Genomic DNA, 12,348 nt, shown 5'->3' on the forward strand with positions numbered 1-12,348 from the left:
GGTTAGTTTGAATAGCGTTAGGGGTTGGGTTAGTTTGGATAGGGCTAGGGGTTGGGTTAGTTTGGATTTTATTGTGTAGGTTAGTTTGAATAGCGTTAGGGGTTGGGTTAGTTTGGATAGGGCTAGGGGTTGGGTTAGTTTGGATTGTATTGGGTAGGTTAGTTTGAATAGGGCTTGGGGTTGGATTAGTTTGGATTGTATTGGGTTGGTTAGTTTGGATAGGGCTTGGGTTTGTTTAGGTGTGATTGATTCGGCATGGCTTTATTAGGGCTGAGTTGTTGATCCAGTTCGTTATATGAAGGGCTCAGTTGGGCTTTTGGGTGCAGTGCAGTTAGGAGGGTCCGGGATGCGTTCTCCAGAGTCCAGGATCAGGGTTGTGTCAGGGTACGGGTTGGTTGTCTCTGGGTATGGGTTGGTGGTGTCTGGATATGGGTTGGGGAAAGGGTATGGGTTGGTGAGGCTGGTCACTGGTAGTGGTCCGTGGTTGGGTGTGGGTATAGGGGTGAGGTTGGGTGTAGGGGTGAGGTTGGTCATAGTATCAGGTCCAGTGTGGAAGTGGCTGATGGGTCTTGGTGTAGGGGTGATAGAAGTAGTAGTAGTAGTAGTAGTAGTAGTAGTGGTGGTGGTCTCTCCCTGGCTCTGGCCCTGGGCTTCACCGTTGAAGTTCAGGTGGCTTAGGTGGCTGGCGACTCGGCCTGTAGGCTGGACATGCGGATCTGAGAGCTGCTCTTGCTGAGGATGGAGAGCTGCGTTCCCCCGTTCACCCCACTGCTGGCCAACGAAGGGTGCCGGTGCTTCAGGTCCACAGCAAAGTACCTGTTCACCGTCCAGCTGCGCCATTTCCTCTTGATCTCCGACTGCACCTTCAGGGAGATACTTCACAAGGTCATTATTAATGGACCTCGCTGGAAAGACTCAGCATGCCTCTCTCTCTCTCTCTCTCGATCTCAATATAGAGATGCTGTATTTATCAGTGCCTAAAGCAACAAGTGGTTGGTTTAAAAGAGAGCTTACCTCTCCATTCAGAAAGCAGTAGAGAACAGCCACAACGAAGCCCTACATGGACACAAAGAACACAAGCAGAGAAAACTGTCTTTCAGGTATGCACAGGAATCTACATTGTCACACATCAGAAAGCACACATAGACACACACACACGCAGACACACACACACGCAGACACACACACACAACACACACACGCAGACACACACACACACGCACACACACACACACACACACACACACACACACACACACACACACACACACACACACACACACACACACACACACACACACACACACACACACACACACACACACACACACACACACACACACACACACACACACACAACACCTGGAAGGAGCCTAGGCCTAGCTCAAACACCAGCCTCTCCCTCTTGCTGACGTCTTCGGGTGAGAAGGCGAACACAGTGTAGTGGATCCCAAACAGAGGGATCAAGAGCAGGGTGGAACGCGCCAGACGCCTGCCAATCAAACAACACAACACATATTACAGTGGACCAACATACTCATGACGTCATCAACAGTAGGTCAATAGATTCAGACATCATCAAAGTGGACCAATATACTCATGACATCATCAACAGTGGACCAACATATTCATGACTAGGAATTAACATGGGTAACAGGGATCCCGGGACTGTCCCGGGAACACTCTTCACATTTCCCCCAAAAATTAAATGACAAGACCCGGGAAATTACAACATTTCCCCCCAATGTGGCACTAATGCAGGCCCTACAGTTAACTCCCAACAACAACTGCTCCCCAGGTGCCTATGACATGGACATCATTTAAGGCAGATGGGTTGGGTTCAGAGGGGTTGGGTTAAATGAGGAACACACATTTCGGTTGACGGCATTCAGTTGTACAACTGACTAGGTATCCTTTCCCTTTCATGTGCAGCATCAGATTAGCAAAACATTTAATAGCACACTATCCAAACAGGTTATATCATGGAAGCCTTTAGCCTAGATTATGTACTTCACACAAAGTCGTCATAAATTCAAAGCGCACGTATGATTGACACCGCCGGTCTGCACAAGCAACCTGAATCTAGTCAATAAACCCGACAGGAAACCCCTACAGTAGATCTACAGGCTAGGCGAGCTGTCATTGTGAATCTTCAGACAGTCACACATTTGATAGGCCTATGCACAATTCACTACATAGGCATCTCTGTCACAGACATGAAGTTTGTTAACAATTCAGAGGCATAAGGGAAAATTCTAGCCTAGGCTATTTTCCTATCCAGTCCCAATCCCACTGAAACCCAAAATCCTGTCTCGCATGACAATTCCTAATTTTATTCTGTAATCCATAGGTTGCATAATAACAGCATGTCTCTTGCCAATGCATGTCAAAATAGCGATATAACATTTAGGGATGCACGATATATCGATGAACATATCGGAATCGGCTGATATCATCTAAAAATGCCAACATCGGTATCAGACCGATATGTAGTTTAACGCCGATGTGAAAAACCGATGTCAAAGCTGACGTGCACACCTAAATAAGTAGGGACATGACGTAATGACGCCCCATTTTGCGCTACATGTGCAACACAGCATTCCTAACCCACAATGTCTGCTGTGTGGATCGAGCAGTCAACAAGTTGAGCAGTCATTTGAAAGAGCAAGAAAATTTCAGCGAGACAAGTCAAAAGCGAAATCCATTAATGCCAAGATACTGGAATTCATTGCCCTTGACAATCAACCGTTCTCTTTCGTGGGTGATGTTGGTTTCGCGACTGGTCGAGCACTGGTACACACTAACGTTACCAAGTGCGCTATTGTTCAGATGTTGCCCTACTGGAGCTACACAGTAATAGCTTCACTGCTATTAGCTTCAAGACATTCTATGGAAAGCCGTTTGGGTCTTTGCATGTCAAAAAAGATACACATCAAATAACAGTATTTGACAATAACACTATTTCACGCATTAAATAAGCTTATAATTTGACACGTCAAATAACACAGTTCTATATTAGAATGTTGTGTGTTCTGAATTTGCACGTGCAAGTCAAGTGCCACCAATACTATCAGTAGCACTGTCAAAGCTGTACAAAAAAAGTCTGCAAACAAGCAAACACCGAACGATGTGTTTACAATACAGCGTTGGTAATAAAGCATTAATTGTTCAACCGCAACTTCTGGGGTAGCTAACTAGCTTTAGCTTGGTCCCTAGCTAGCACCAATGCAACCAGCCTGAAAACAATAACCAGTAGAAACTGCAGTCATTTTCAATATTCTTAGCAATGATTTAGGAATCCTTGTGAGTAAGTATTAGCTAGGTAGCCACTTTTTGTTAGCCTATTGAAATCACTAGGTAGCCACTTGTTGTTCGCCTATTGAAATTGAACTTCAGTTCATGAAAATAAATAGCTAGCCAGCTACTTAACCCTGTTGCCCAAAGCTAACATTATAAGCAGCCAGCTTGCTTCATCTGGCTAGTGAAGCTCGACCTGACCGGGTTATGTGTTGTGAAGCTAGCCACGATAAGGATTAGGCACAATAGTGGAATTTGCAGTTTGCCTTCAAAATAAAATTACCTCTTTGAAAGTGATGCAGAAGTTTACAATTGGTGGAATCATGCCATATTTAGACTAGATAATGTTAAAGAAGGTTGGAATGTGAAGCAATGAAATGAGGTAGTCTACTCGCTGACACCCACAGAACACAACTGTGAAGAGTTTACGCAAATATTAGCGTTGTAGCACTTATCGCGGGACTGTGACTGTGTGAAATCACCTCCCCAGTCAGCCTATTGTGTGTGTTGACATTCATATTGCACTGTACAGCTTTACCTAAGGATTGGGGATCAATGAAATTGGGTAACAGTCTACTCAATACCCAATATATTTTTTCCCAACGTCCTCCTCAGAGTTATCAGACTATAGTGTTCAATACACATAGGTTGACAATAAATATGTCTCAATTCACAGCTCTTTCAGAGTCCCGCAATAAGTGGTACAATGCTAACGTTCTCTGGGTGTCACTGAGTAGACTGATACCCCATGTCATTTTAGTTTAGTTTATTAATTAGACCATTTAAAAAAACAAGCACACATAAAACTTAAAAGCCATACATGCACATTAATAAAATCATCGAGGATAACACACAATAATGTCTGGGACTTATTTCCATTGTGGTCCTCTTGAGACAAGATGGCTATACAAGATCGAACACAGTATGGCAGTGAAATAATAAAACAAAAACATAAAAGAAGAACTTCTATCTCATCATTCCAGTTACATCATATGGGTTATTCATATGGGCACAGAGGACATCAAACATATTTTTACTTTATTTTTAAAGCTGTCCAGAGAGGATGTTGTTTTTATAGGCAGAGGCAACTCATTCCATTCTGAGGCTCCAGTATACAAGAAAGTACCTTTCCCAGCATTACTCCTGAACCTGTATAAGCACACATCAGCAACACCTGATCTGGTGCTGTGATTGTGTGCATCCCTAACACGAGGAAAGTAGTCACTTAAATATCTGGGCGCAGGACCATAAATACTTCTGTAAACCAAACCTAGTCTAATCTGGGACAACCTAGCCTCAACAGGCAGCCAGTTTAGTACCTGAAATCAGCTCCTGCCTTTGTGAGTACGTGGACTCACCTTCAATACTACCCTGATCAACTTATTCTGGGCTATCTGAAGCTTCCCCTTCATAAGTTTAGATAAGCCCCCAAACCAGGAAGTACTAGCATAGTCAAAATGGCATTGAATGAGGGCAGTAGCTAGCACTTTCCTTATCAAGCAGCTTGGACTTTCTAGCCAAAAACTTAGTCCTGGCATTAACCTTCCCTAGCACCTTATTGGCCATGCACACACCTCCCAAGCTTTCATCAAGGATACATCCCAAGTAGCTAACAGAGGTTTTAGTAGTCAGCACCTCACCCCCTAACTCCACTCTGATTTCAGACAACCTGAAATTTAGTTCTGGATCCAAAAATAATTGCTTCAGTTTTCCCTAAGTGCAGAGATAGCTTATTATCTCCAAGCCATTTGCTAATGTTAGTAAGCTCTGTGCTAAGTATGCTCTCCAACATAGTTTAACTTTTGTGAGACACCAGAAGTGTAGAGTCATCCGCATAAAGAAAAAGATGGCAAGAACAAGCATCTTTCATATCATACATATACAATAAAAACAGCAGAGGCCCAAGCACGCTCCCTTGCGGAACACCACAACTCATTGGTTTTGCCTGAGACAGTGAACCATTAATATCTACTACTTGCTCCCTTCCTGATAAATAGGACTTTACCCAGCCTAGAGGGATACTGCTTAACCCCAGTGCCTCCAGTTTMGAGATTAGGAGACAGTGGTTAACTGTATCAAAGGCCTTCTGTAGGTCAAGCAGTACCATTCCACACAGATTTCCCTCATCAATCTCTTTCCTGATGAAGTCAGTCAAGTAAAGTAGACATCAATCAGTGGAGTATGTTTTTCTAAAACCCGACTGAAAATCATATTAACTTCTTAATAGGGGGCGCCATTTCCACTTTGGGAAAAAATAGTGTAATAATATTATTAAACGGCCTCGTACTCTGTTCTAGATCATATGATATGCATATTATAATTACTATTGGATAGAAAACACTCTGAAGTTTCTAAAACTGAATTATAACTGTGAGTAAAACAGAACTCATTTGGCAGGCAAACTTCCAAACAGGAAGTGAAAATTCTGAAATGGGTCTCTGTGAAGGGCTGCTCCTATTCAATTTCCTTGTATTTATGGATATGTATGCACTTCATACGCCTTCCACTAGATGTCAACAGGCAGTACAACGTTGAATGAGGTGTCTAGCCTGATGTGGGACCGAATGAGACCTTTTGGAGTGACAGGTCAGCCATATTGGCAGTATTTTGCTGCGCACCTGGGAGCACCATATCATTTTCTGCAAGGCGTTAGGTAGGCACGAAGAAATGCTCCGTCTGAGACGTTATTGGATACATATGAGAAAAACATCATAAAGATGGATTTTCAACTGAGTTTGACCAGTTTATTCGACTTTTATTGTGACTTTTGGAATTTTTCGTTCCATGCGCCAAACGTTCATGGACACGTGAGCACCATTATGCTAGCCAAAGTTGCTAATTCGACAGAAGAAATGGACATTCTAAAACAAAACAACGATTTATTGTGGAACTAGGACTCCTGGCACTGCATTCTGATGAAAGTTCATCAAAGGTAAGATAATTTTTATGATGTTATTTCGTATTTTTGTTGAATATGTTGCCTCCAACATGGCGGAGAATGGCTGAGCGCTGTCTCAGATTATTGCATGCTGTGCTTTTTACAAAAGTTATTTTTTTAAATCTAACACAGCGGTTGCATTAAGAACCAGTGTATCTTTAATTATATGTCCAACATGTATTTTTCAGCCGAGTTTATGATGAGTTTTGTTCGATTCCGTGACTCTCCAAAATTTCTCCGGAGAATTTGGAGCATTTTTGCGCCATGTTCACAATGTAAAACCAGGATTTGTAGCTATAAATATGCACATTTTCGAACAAAACATAAATGTATTGTATAACATGATGTTATAAGACTGTCATCTGATGAAGTTGTTCAAAGGTTAGTGATTAATTTTATCTCTATTTGTGGGTTTTGTGAAAGCTATCTTTGCGGTGAAAAAATGGCGTTGTGTGTTGCGCTATTGTGGTGAGCTAACATAAATATATGTTGTGTTTTCGCTGTAAAACATTTTAAAAATCGGACATGTTGGCTGGATTCACAAGATGTTTATCTTTCATTTGCTGTATTGGACTTGTGATTTCATGAAATTATATTATATGATATTCCCTGTGGCGCTAGGCTAGGCTATGCTAGTCAGCGTTTCTGATGAGGAGGATCCCGGATCCGGGAGGGTGGGTCGGTAGAGGTTTTAACATATTCATACATTTGCTCATGTACAATTCTCTCCAGGAAATTTGATGTTACACAGAGGATAGATACAGGCCTATAATTCCCAGGGTCAGACTTTATCCCCTTCTTATACAGAGGTATAACTTTAGCTTGTTTCATGTCCCTGGGAAAGGTGCCTTGTTCAAGAGAGAGATTAACAATATGCGTAATACAAGGGCCAATTTGCTCAGCAGAATCTTTTAGAAACCTTGCAGGAATATTATCCAGGCCTGTGGCTTTGGAGCATTTAAGCTCTGCCAGCATACTGACTATTTCGGCTGTTGCTACCTTTGCAAAAGAAAACGAGTTTGCTGAACCCCTAACTCTACATAATACCTCTTGACTTGGATGCTTCCATACAAACCAGAACTGGTGGGCAGCTTGCTAACCAGCTTGCTGGCAACAGAAGTAAAAAAAAGAGTTGAATTCATTGGCAACCTCTGCTTTTTCATATATTATCTCCCCTTTGATGTTCAGTCCAATACTGTTTAGTTTGTTTTTGTTAGCACTACTACAGCCTAGTTCCTTAAATGATTTCCAAAGCTTTTTAGAGTCATTTTTGTTTTCAATTATTTTCTCAGCAAAGTAACCCCTCTTAGCTTCATCCATCCTGCTCTGAGGTGACCAGTCAATTCTTTCTACACAGTATTTTTTGAGTCCTCTGATGCTCTGTGCTTCATTTCTGTGACGTTTATATAGGACAAAATCATGCTGCTCTTGAGAGTTCTTAAATTTCTTAAAGGCCTTATTCCTTGCTTGGATAGATTCTAGAATCTCATGATTAAACCAAGGGCTAGATCTCTGCTTTACCCTGACCCGTCTAATGGGAGCCATCACATTCACCACATCAAGGAATCTACATTTAAAGGCTTCCCAGGCACTGTCTACCCCTACACTATCTAGCACAGGTGACCAGTCAATTCTTTCTACACAGTATTTTTTGAGTCCTCTGATTCTAATGGTTTTGTGACACTTAAATATATCTTTAAAAATCCTCCTTGTGCAAAATGTAATAAAATGATCACTGATTCCATAGACTATTACTCCACTCTGCGATATTTTAGATTTATCAGACACCAATATTAAGTCAATTGTACTTTGCACTGTTTCACATATCCATATTCAACAGATTTTTGTCAAATTAACAAATCATTGTCTTTTGTTGATTTTATATATCAACATTCCAACCTCGTTTAGCATGATCTATTCAATTATGGCATAATTCTACTATTTGTATTCATTTGCATCACTGTCAATTACATACTTTTATTTTGAAGGCTAACCGCATAGTCTACTATTGTGGCTAATCCTCATTGTGGCTAGCTTCACATAGATGGGTCCGACCACCATTAATCAAATAAGAACTGTCTGATAAATTAGGGTAATTTTAGATGATGACACCTAGCTATATAGTTAGCTAGCTAACGATAGCTACTGAAACAGATTATGTTGTTTTGCTATGTTTTTGGGGAAGAACATTGTTTGCATCCATCAGCTAGCTAGCTTTTTTTATCACCAGCACTGTACGTGCGCGAGACAACTTTACCAGCATCATAGCATACATATCGATGAATCGTTGTGACATATGAAATACGAGTGAGTGTAATCAATGTGTAATAACTACGTAAAAAAATGTATGAACGCGTTAAATTATTATGTGACGTGCAGTAATATTCAGGTCCTGAATGGTCAACAAGCTTATTTGACACGTCAAATAGTGTTATTTAACATGTATCTTTTTTGACATGCAAAGACCCAAACGGCGTTCCATAGAAATCCTGGTTGAGAATGAAACGACTGAACAAATTAACAAGAAACAGCACAGCAAGTAAGTAAAAGAAATAGGTTTTGAATATGTTTTACTGGTAATGGGGACATACATAAATGCCAGCAAAATAACTTTTTGGTCAGTGTGGTATGTGTGCGTTTAACCTTTATTTAACTAGGCAACTCAGTTAAGAAAAAAATTCTTATTTACAAAGACGGCCTACCTCAGCCAAACCTGGACGACGTTAGGACAATTGTGCTCCGCTCACGGCCGGATGTGATACAACCTGGATTCGAAACAGGGACTGTAGTGACGCCACTTGCACCTAGATGCAGTGCCTTAGACTGCTTTGTCCATGTGTGTGAGTTAACTATTTAACTGTACTAGAATGCTTAAAAAGCCGCAAAAATTTTAAATAATGGTTACTGGTTCGGGTTTTTTGGCAAGGAAAATATTGGATATCGGTATTGGCCAAAATGGTCATATCGGAGCATCACTAATAACATTTCCCCCGATTCTCTGCGCTGTCTCGTACTTGTTGCCCATATGAGAGCTGCGCTGTCTCGTACTTGCTGCCCATATGAGAGCTGCGCTGTCTCATACTGCTGCCCATATGAGATGCTGCGCTGTCTCGTACTTGCTGCCCATATGAAGCAGCTGCGCTGTCTCATACTTTGCTTGCCCATATGAGAAGCTGCGCTGTCCGAACTTGCTGCCCATATGAGAGCTGCGCTGTCTCGTACTTGCTGCCCATATGAGAGCTGCGCTGTCTCGTACTTGCTGCCCACAATGAGAGCTGCGCGTGTCTGTAATTGCTGCTCATATGAGAGCTGTGCTGTCTCGTACTTGTTGCCCATATGAGAGCTGCGCTGTCTCGTTTTACTTTGCTGCCACATGAGAGCTGCGCTGTCTCGTACTTGCTGCCCATATGAGAGCTTTCGCTCTTGTCTTCGTACTGCTGCCCACATTGAGAGTTCGGCTGGTCTCGTACTTGCTGCCCATATGAGAGCTGCGCTGTTCCGATATTGCTGCCCATATGAGAGCTGCGCTGTTCTCGTCTTTTGCCCATATGAGAGCTGCGCTGTCTCGTACTTGCTGCCCACATGAGAGCTGCGCTGTCTTGTAACTTGCTGCTCATATGAGAGCTGTTGCTGTCTCGTACTTGTTGCCCATATGAGAGCTGCGCGCTGTCTCGTAACTTGCTGCCCAATGAGAGCTGCTGTCTCGTACTTGCTGCCATATGAGAGCTTCGCTGTTCGTACTTGCTGCCCATATGAGAGGCTTCGCTGTCTCTTACTTGCTGCCCAATGAGAGCTGTGCATCTGTCTCGTACTTTGCTGCCCATATGAGAGCTGCGCTGTTCTCATACTTGCCTGCCATATGAGAGCTCGGCTGTCCTCTTTACTTGCTTCCACTATTGAGAGCTTTCGCTGTTCTCGTACTTGCTGCCCATATGAGAGCTGCGCTGTCTCGTACTTGCTGCCCATATGAGAGCTGCGCTGTCTCGTACTTGCTGCCCACATGAGAGCTGCGCTGTCTCGTACTTGCTGCTCATATGAGAGCTGCGCTGTCTCGTACTTGCTGCCCACATGAGAGCTGTGCTGTCTCATACTTGCTGCCCATATGAGAGCTGCGCTGTCTCTTACTTGCTGCCCATATGAGAGCTTCGCTGTCTTGTTCTTGCTGCCTTTATGAGAGCTTCGGTAGAGAATATGTGATTGATAAACGGTTTGAGAGTAGATATGGATAGTTTTAAACAGAGTTGGTCCCAATTAAGATATCTTGATATTTAAACTATTTCCACTCTTCAATGCGTGTGTTTCTAGCTCCAATAGTGCAATAATATCTAACAATAATAATAATAATAATAATACAATTAAAAATACACACAATTCAGAAAAATAAGAAAATAAGTTATATACTGTAGGAGGAGCCATGACTAAAATCCAGTATATACATGTAAAGTGGGTGAAACAGTATGTACATTTTATTAAAGTGACCAGTGTTCAATGACTATGTACATAGGGCCGCAGTGTCTAAGGTGCAGGGTAGAGTACCGGGTGGTAGCCTGTTAGTAACAGTGACTAAGGTTCTGGGCAGGGTACTGGGCAGAGGCCGGCTAGTGGTGACTGTTTAGCAGTCTGATTGGCCTGGAGATAGAAGCTCTTTCTCAGACTCTCGGTCCCAGCTTTGATGCACCTGTACTGTTTCCCCCTTCTAGATGATAGTGGAATGAACAGGCCATGGCTCAGGTGGCTGAGATCCTTGATGATATTTTTGGCCTTCCTGTGACACTGGGTGCTGTAGATGTCGTGGAGGACAGGCAGTGTGCCCCCGATGATGTGTTGGGCTAACCACACCACCCTCTGGAGAGCCCTGCGGTTGCAGATGGTGCAATTCATGAGGGTCTTGGGGGCGAAGCCGCATTTCTTCAGTCTCCTGAGTTTGAAGAGGCGCTGTTGCGCCTTCTTCGCCATGCTGTCTGTGTGAAGGGACTATTTCAGGTTGTCCTTGATGTACAGTGGGGAGAACAAGTATTTGATACACTGCCGATTTTGACGATTTTCCTACTTACAAAGCATGTAGAGGTCTGTAATTTTTATCATAGGTACACTTCAACTGTGAGAGGCGGAATCTAAAACAAAAATAAAGAAAATCACATTGTATGATTTTTAAGTAATTCATTTGCATTTTATTGCATGACATAAGTATTTGATCACCTACCAACCAGTAAGAATTCCGGCTCTCACAGATCTGTTAGTTTTTCTTTAAGAAGCCCTCCTGTTCTCCACTCATTACCTGTATTAACTGCACCTGTTTGAACTCGTTACCTGTATAAAAGACACCTGTCCACACACTCAATCAAACAGACTCCAACCTCTCCACAATGGCATGCTGGAAGACCCAGCCACGACCCATCATCAATGCTCTTACTGAGGGAAGGAGGTTGTTGGCTAAGATCTCGCAATACATGGCCCCATCCATCCTCCCTTAATACGGTGCAGTCGTCCTGTCCCCTTTGCAGAAAAAGCATCCCCAAAGAATGATGTTTCCACCTCCATGCTTCACGGTTGGGATGGTGTTCTTGGGGTTGTACTCATCCTTCTTCTTCCTCCAAACACGGCGAGTGGAGTTTAGACCAAAAAGCTCTATTTTTTTAATCATCAGACCACATGACCTTTCTCCCATTCTCTTCTCTGATCATCCAGATGGTCATTGGCAAACTTCAGACGGGCCTGGACATGCGCCTGCTTGAGCAGGGGGACCTTGTGTGCGCTGCAGGATTTTAATCCATGACGGCGTAGTGTGTTACTAATGGTTTTCTTTGAGACTGTGGTCCCAGCTCTCTTCAGGTCATTGACCAGGTCCTGCCGTGTAGTTCTGGGCTGATCCCTCACCTTCCTCATGATCATTGATGCCCCACGAGGTGAGATCTTGCATGGAGCCCCAGACCGAGGGTGATTGACCATCATCTTAACTTCTTCTATTTTCTCTCTATTTCTAATAATTGCGCCAACAGTTGTTGCCTTCTCACCAAGCTGCTTTGCCTATTGTCCTGTAGCCCATCCCAGCCTTGTGCGGTCTACAATTTTATCCTGATGTCCTTACACAGCTCTCTGGTCTTGGTCATTGT

The 12,348-nt window shown here is 42.9% G+C and overlaps 1 protein-coding gene across 1 annotated transcript in view; it reads right to left on the reverse strand.

Annotated features, from left to right (window-relative positions):
* Positions 1-575: 575 nt before the first annotated feature.
* LOC111975512 (pituitary adenylate cyclase-activating polypeptide type I receptor-like) overlaps positions 576-12,348 on the reverse strand; it is a 42,964-nt gene continuing 31,191 nt past the window's right edge. Inside the window, 3 exon segments of the mRNA XM_024003818.1 lie at positions 576-863; positions 1,015-1,056; positions 1,363-1,492. Coding sequence (XP_023859586.1) covers positions 675-863; positions 1,015-1,056; positions 1,363-1,492 — 361 coding nt within the window. The 3' untranslated portion in view covers positions 576-674.

Source organism: Salvelinus sp. IW2-2015, linkage group LG16 (genome assembly GCF_002910315.2).
Source record: "Salvelinus sp. IW2-2015 linkage group LG16, ASM291031v2, whole genome shotgun sequence".
NCBI lineage: Eukaryota > Metazoa > Chordata > Actinopteri > Salmoniformes > Salmonidae > Salvelinus > Salvelinus sp. IW2-2015.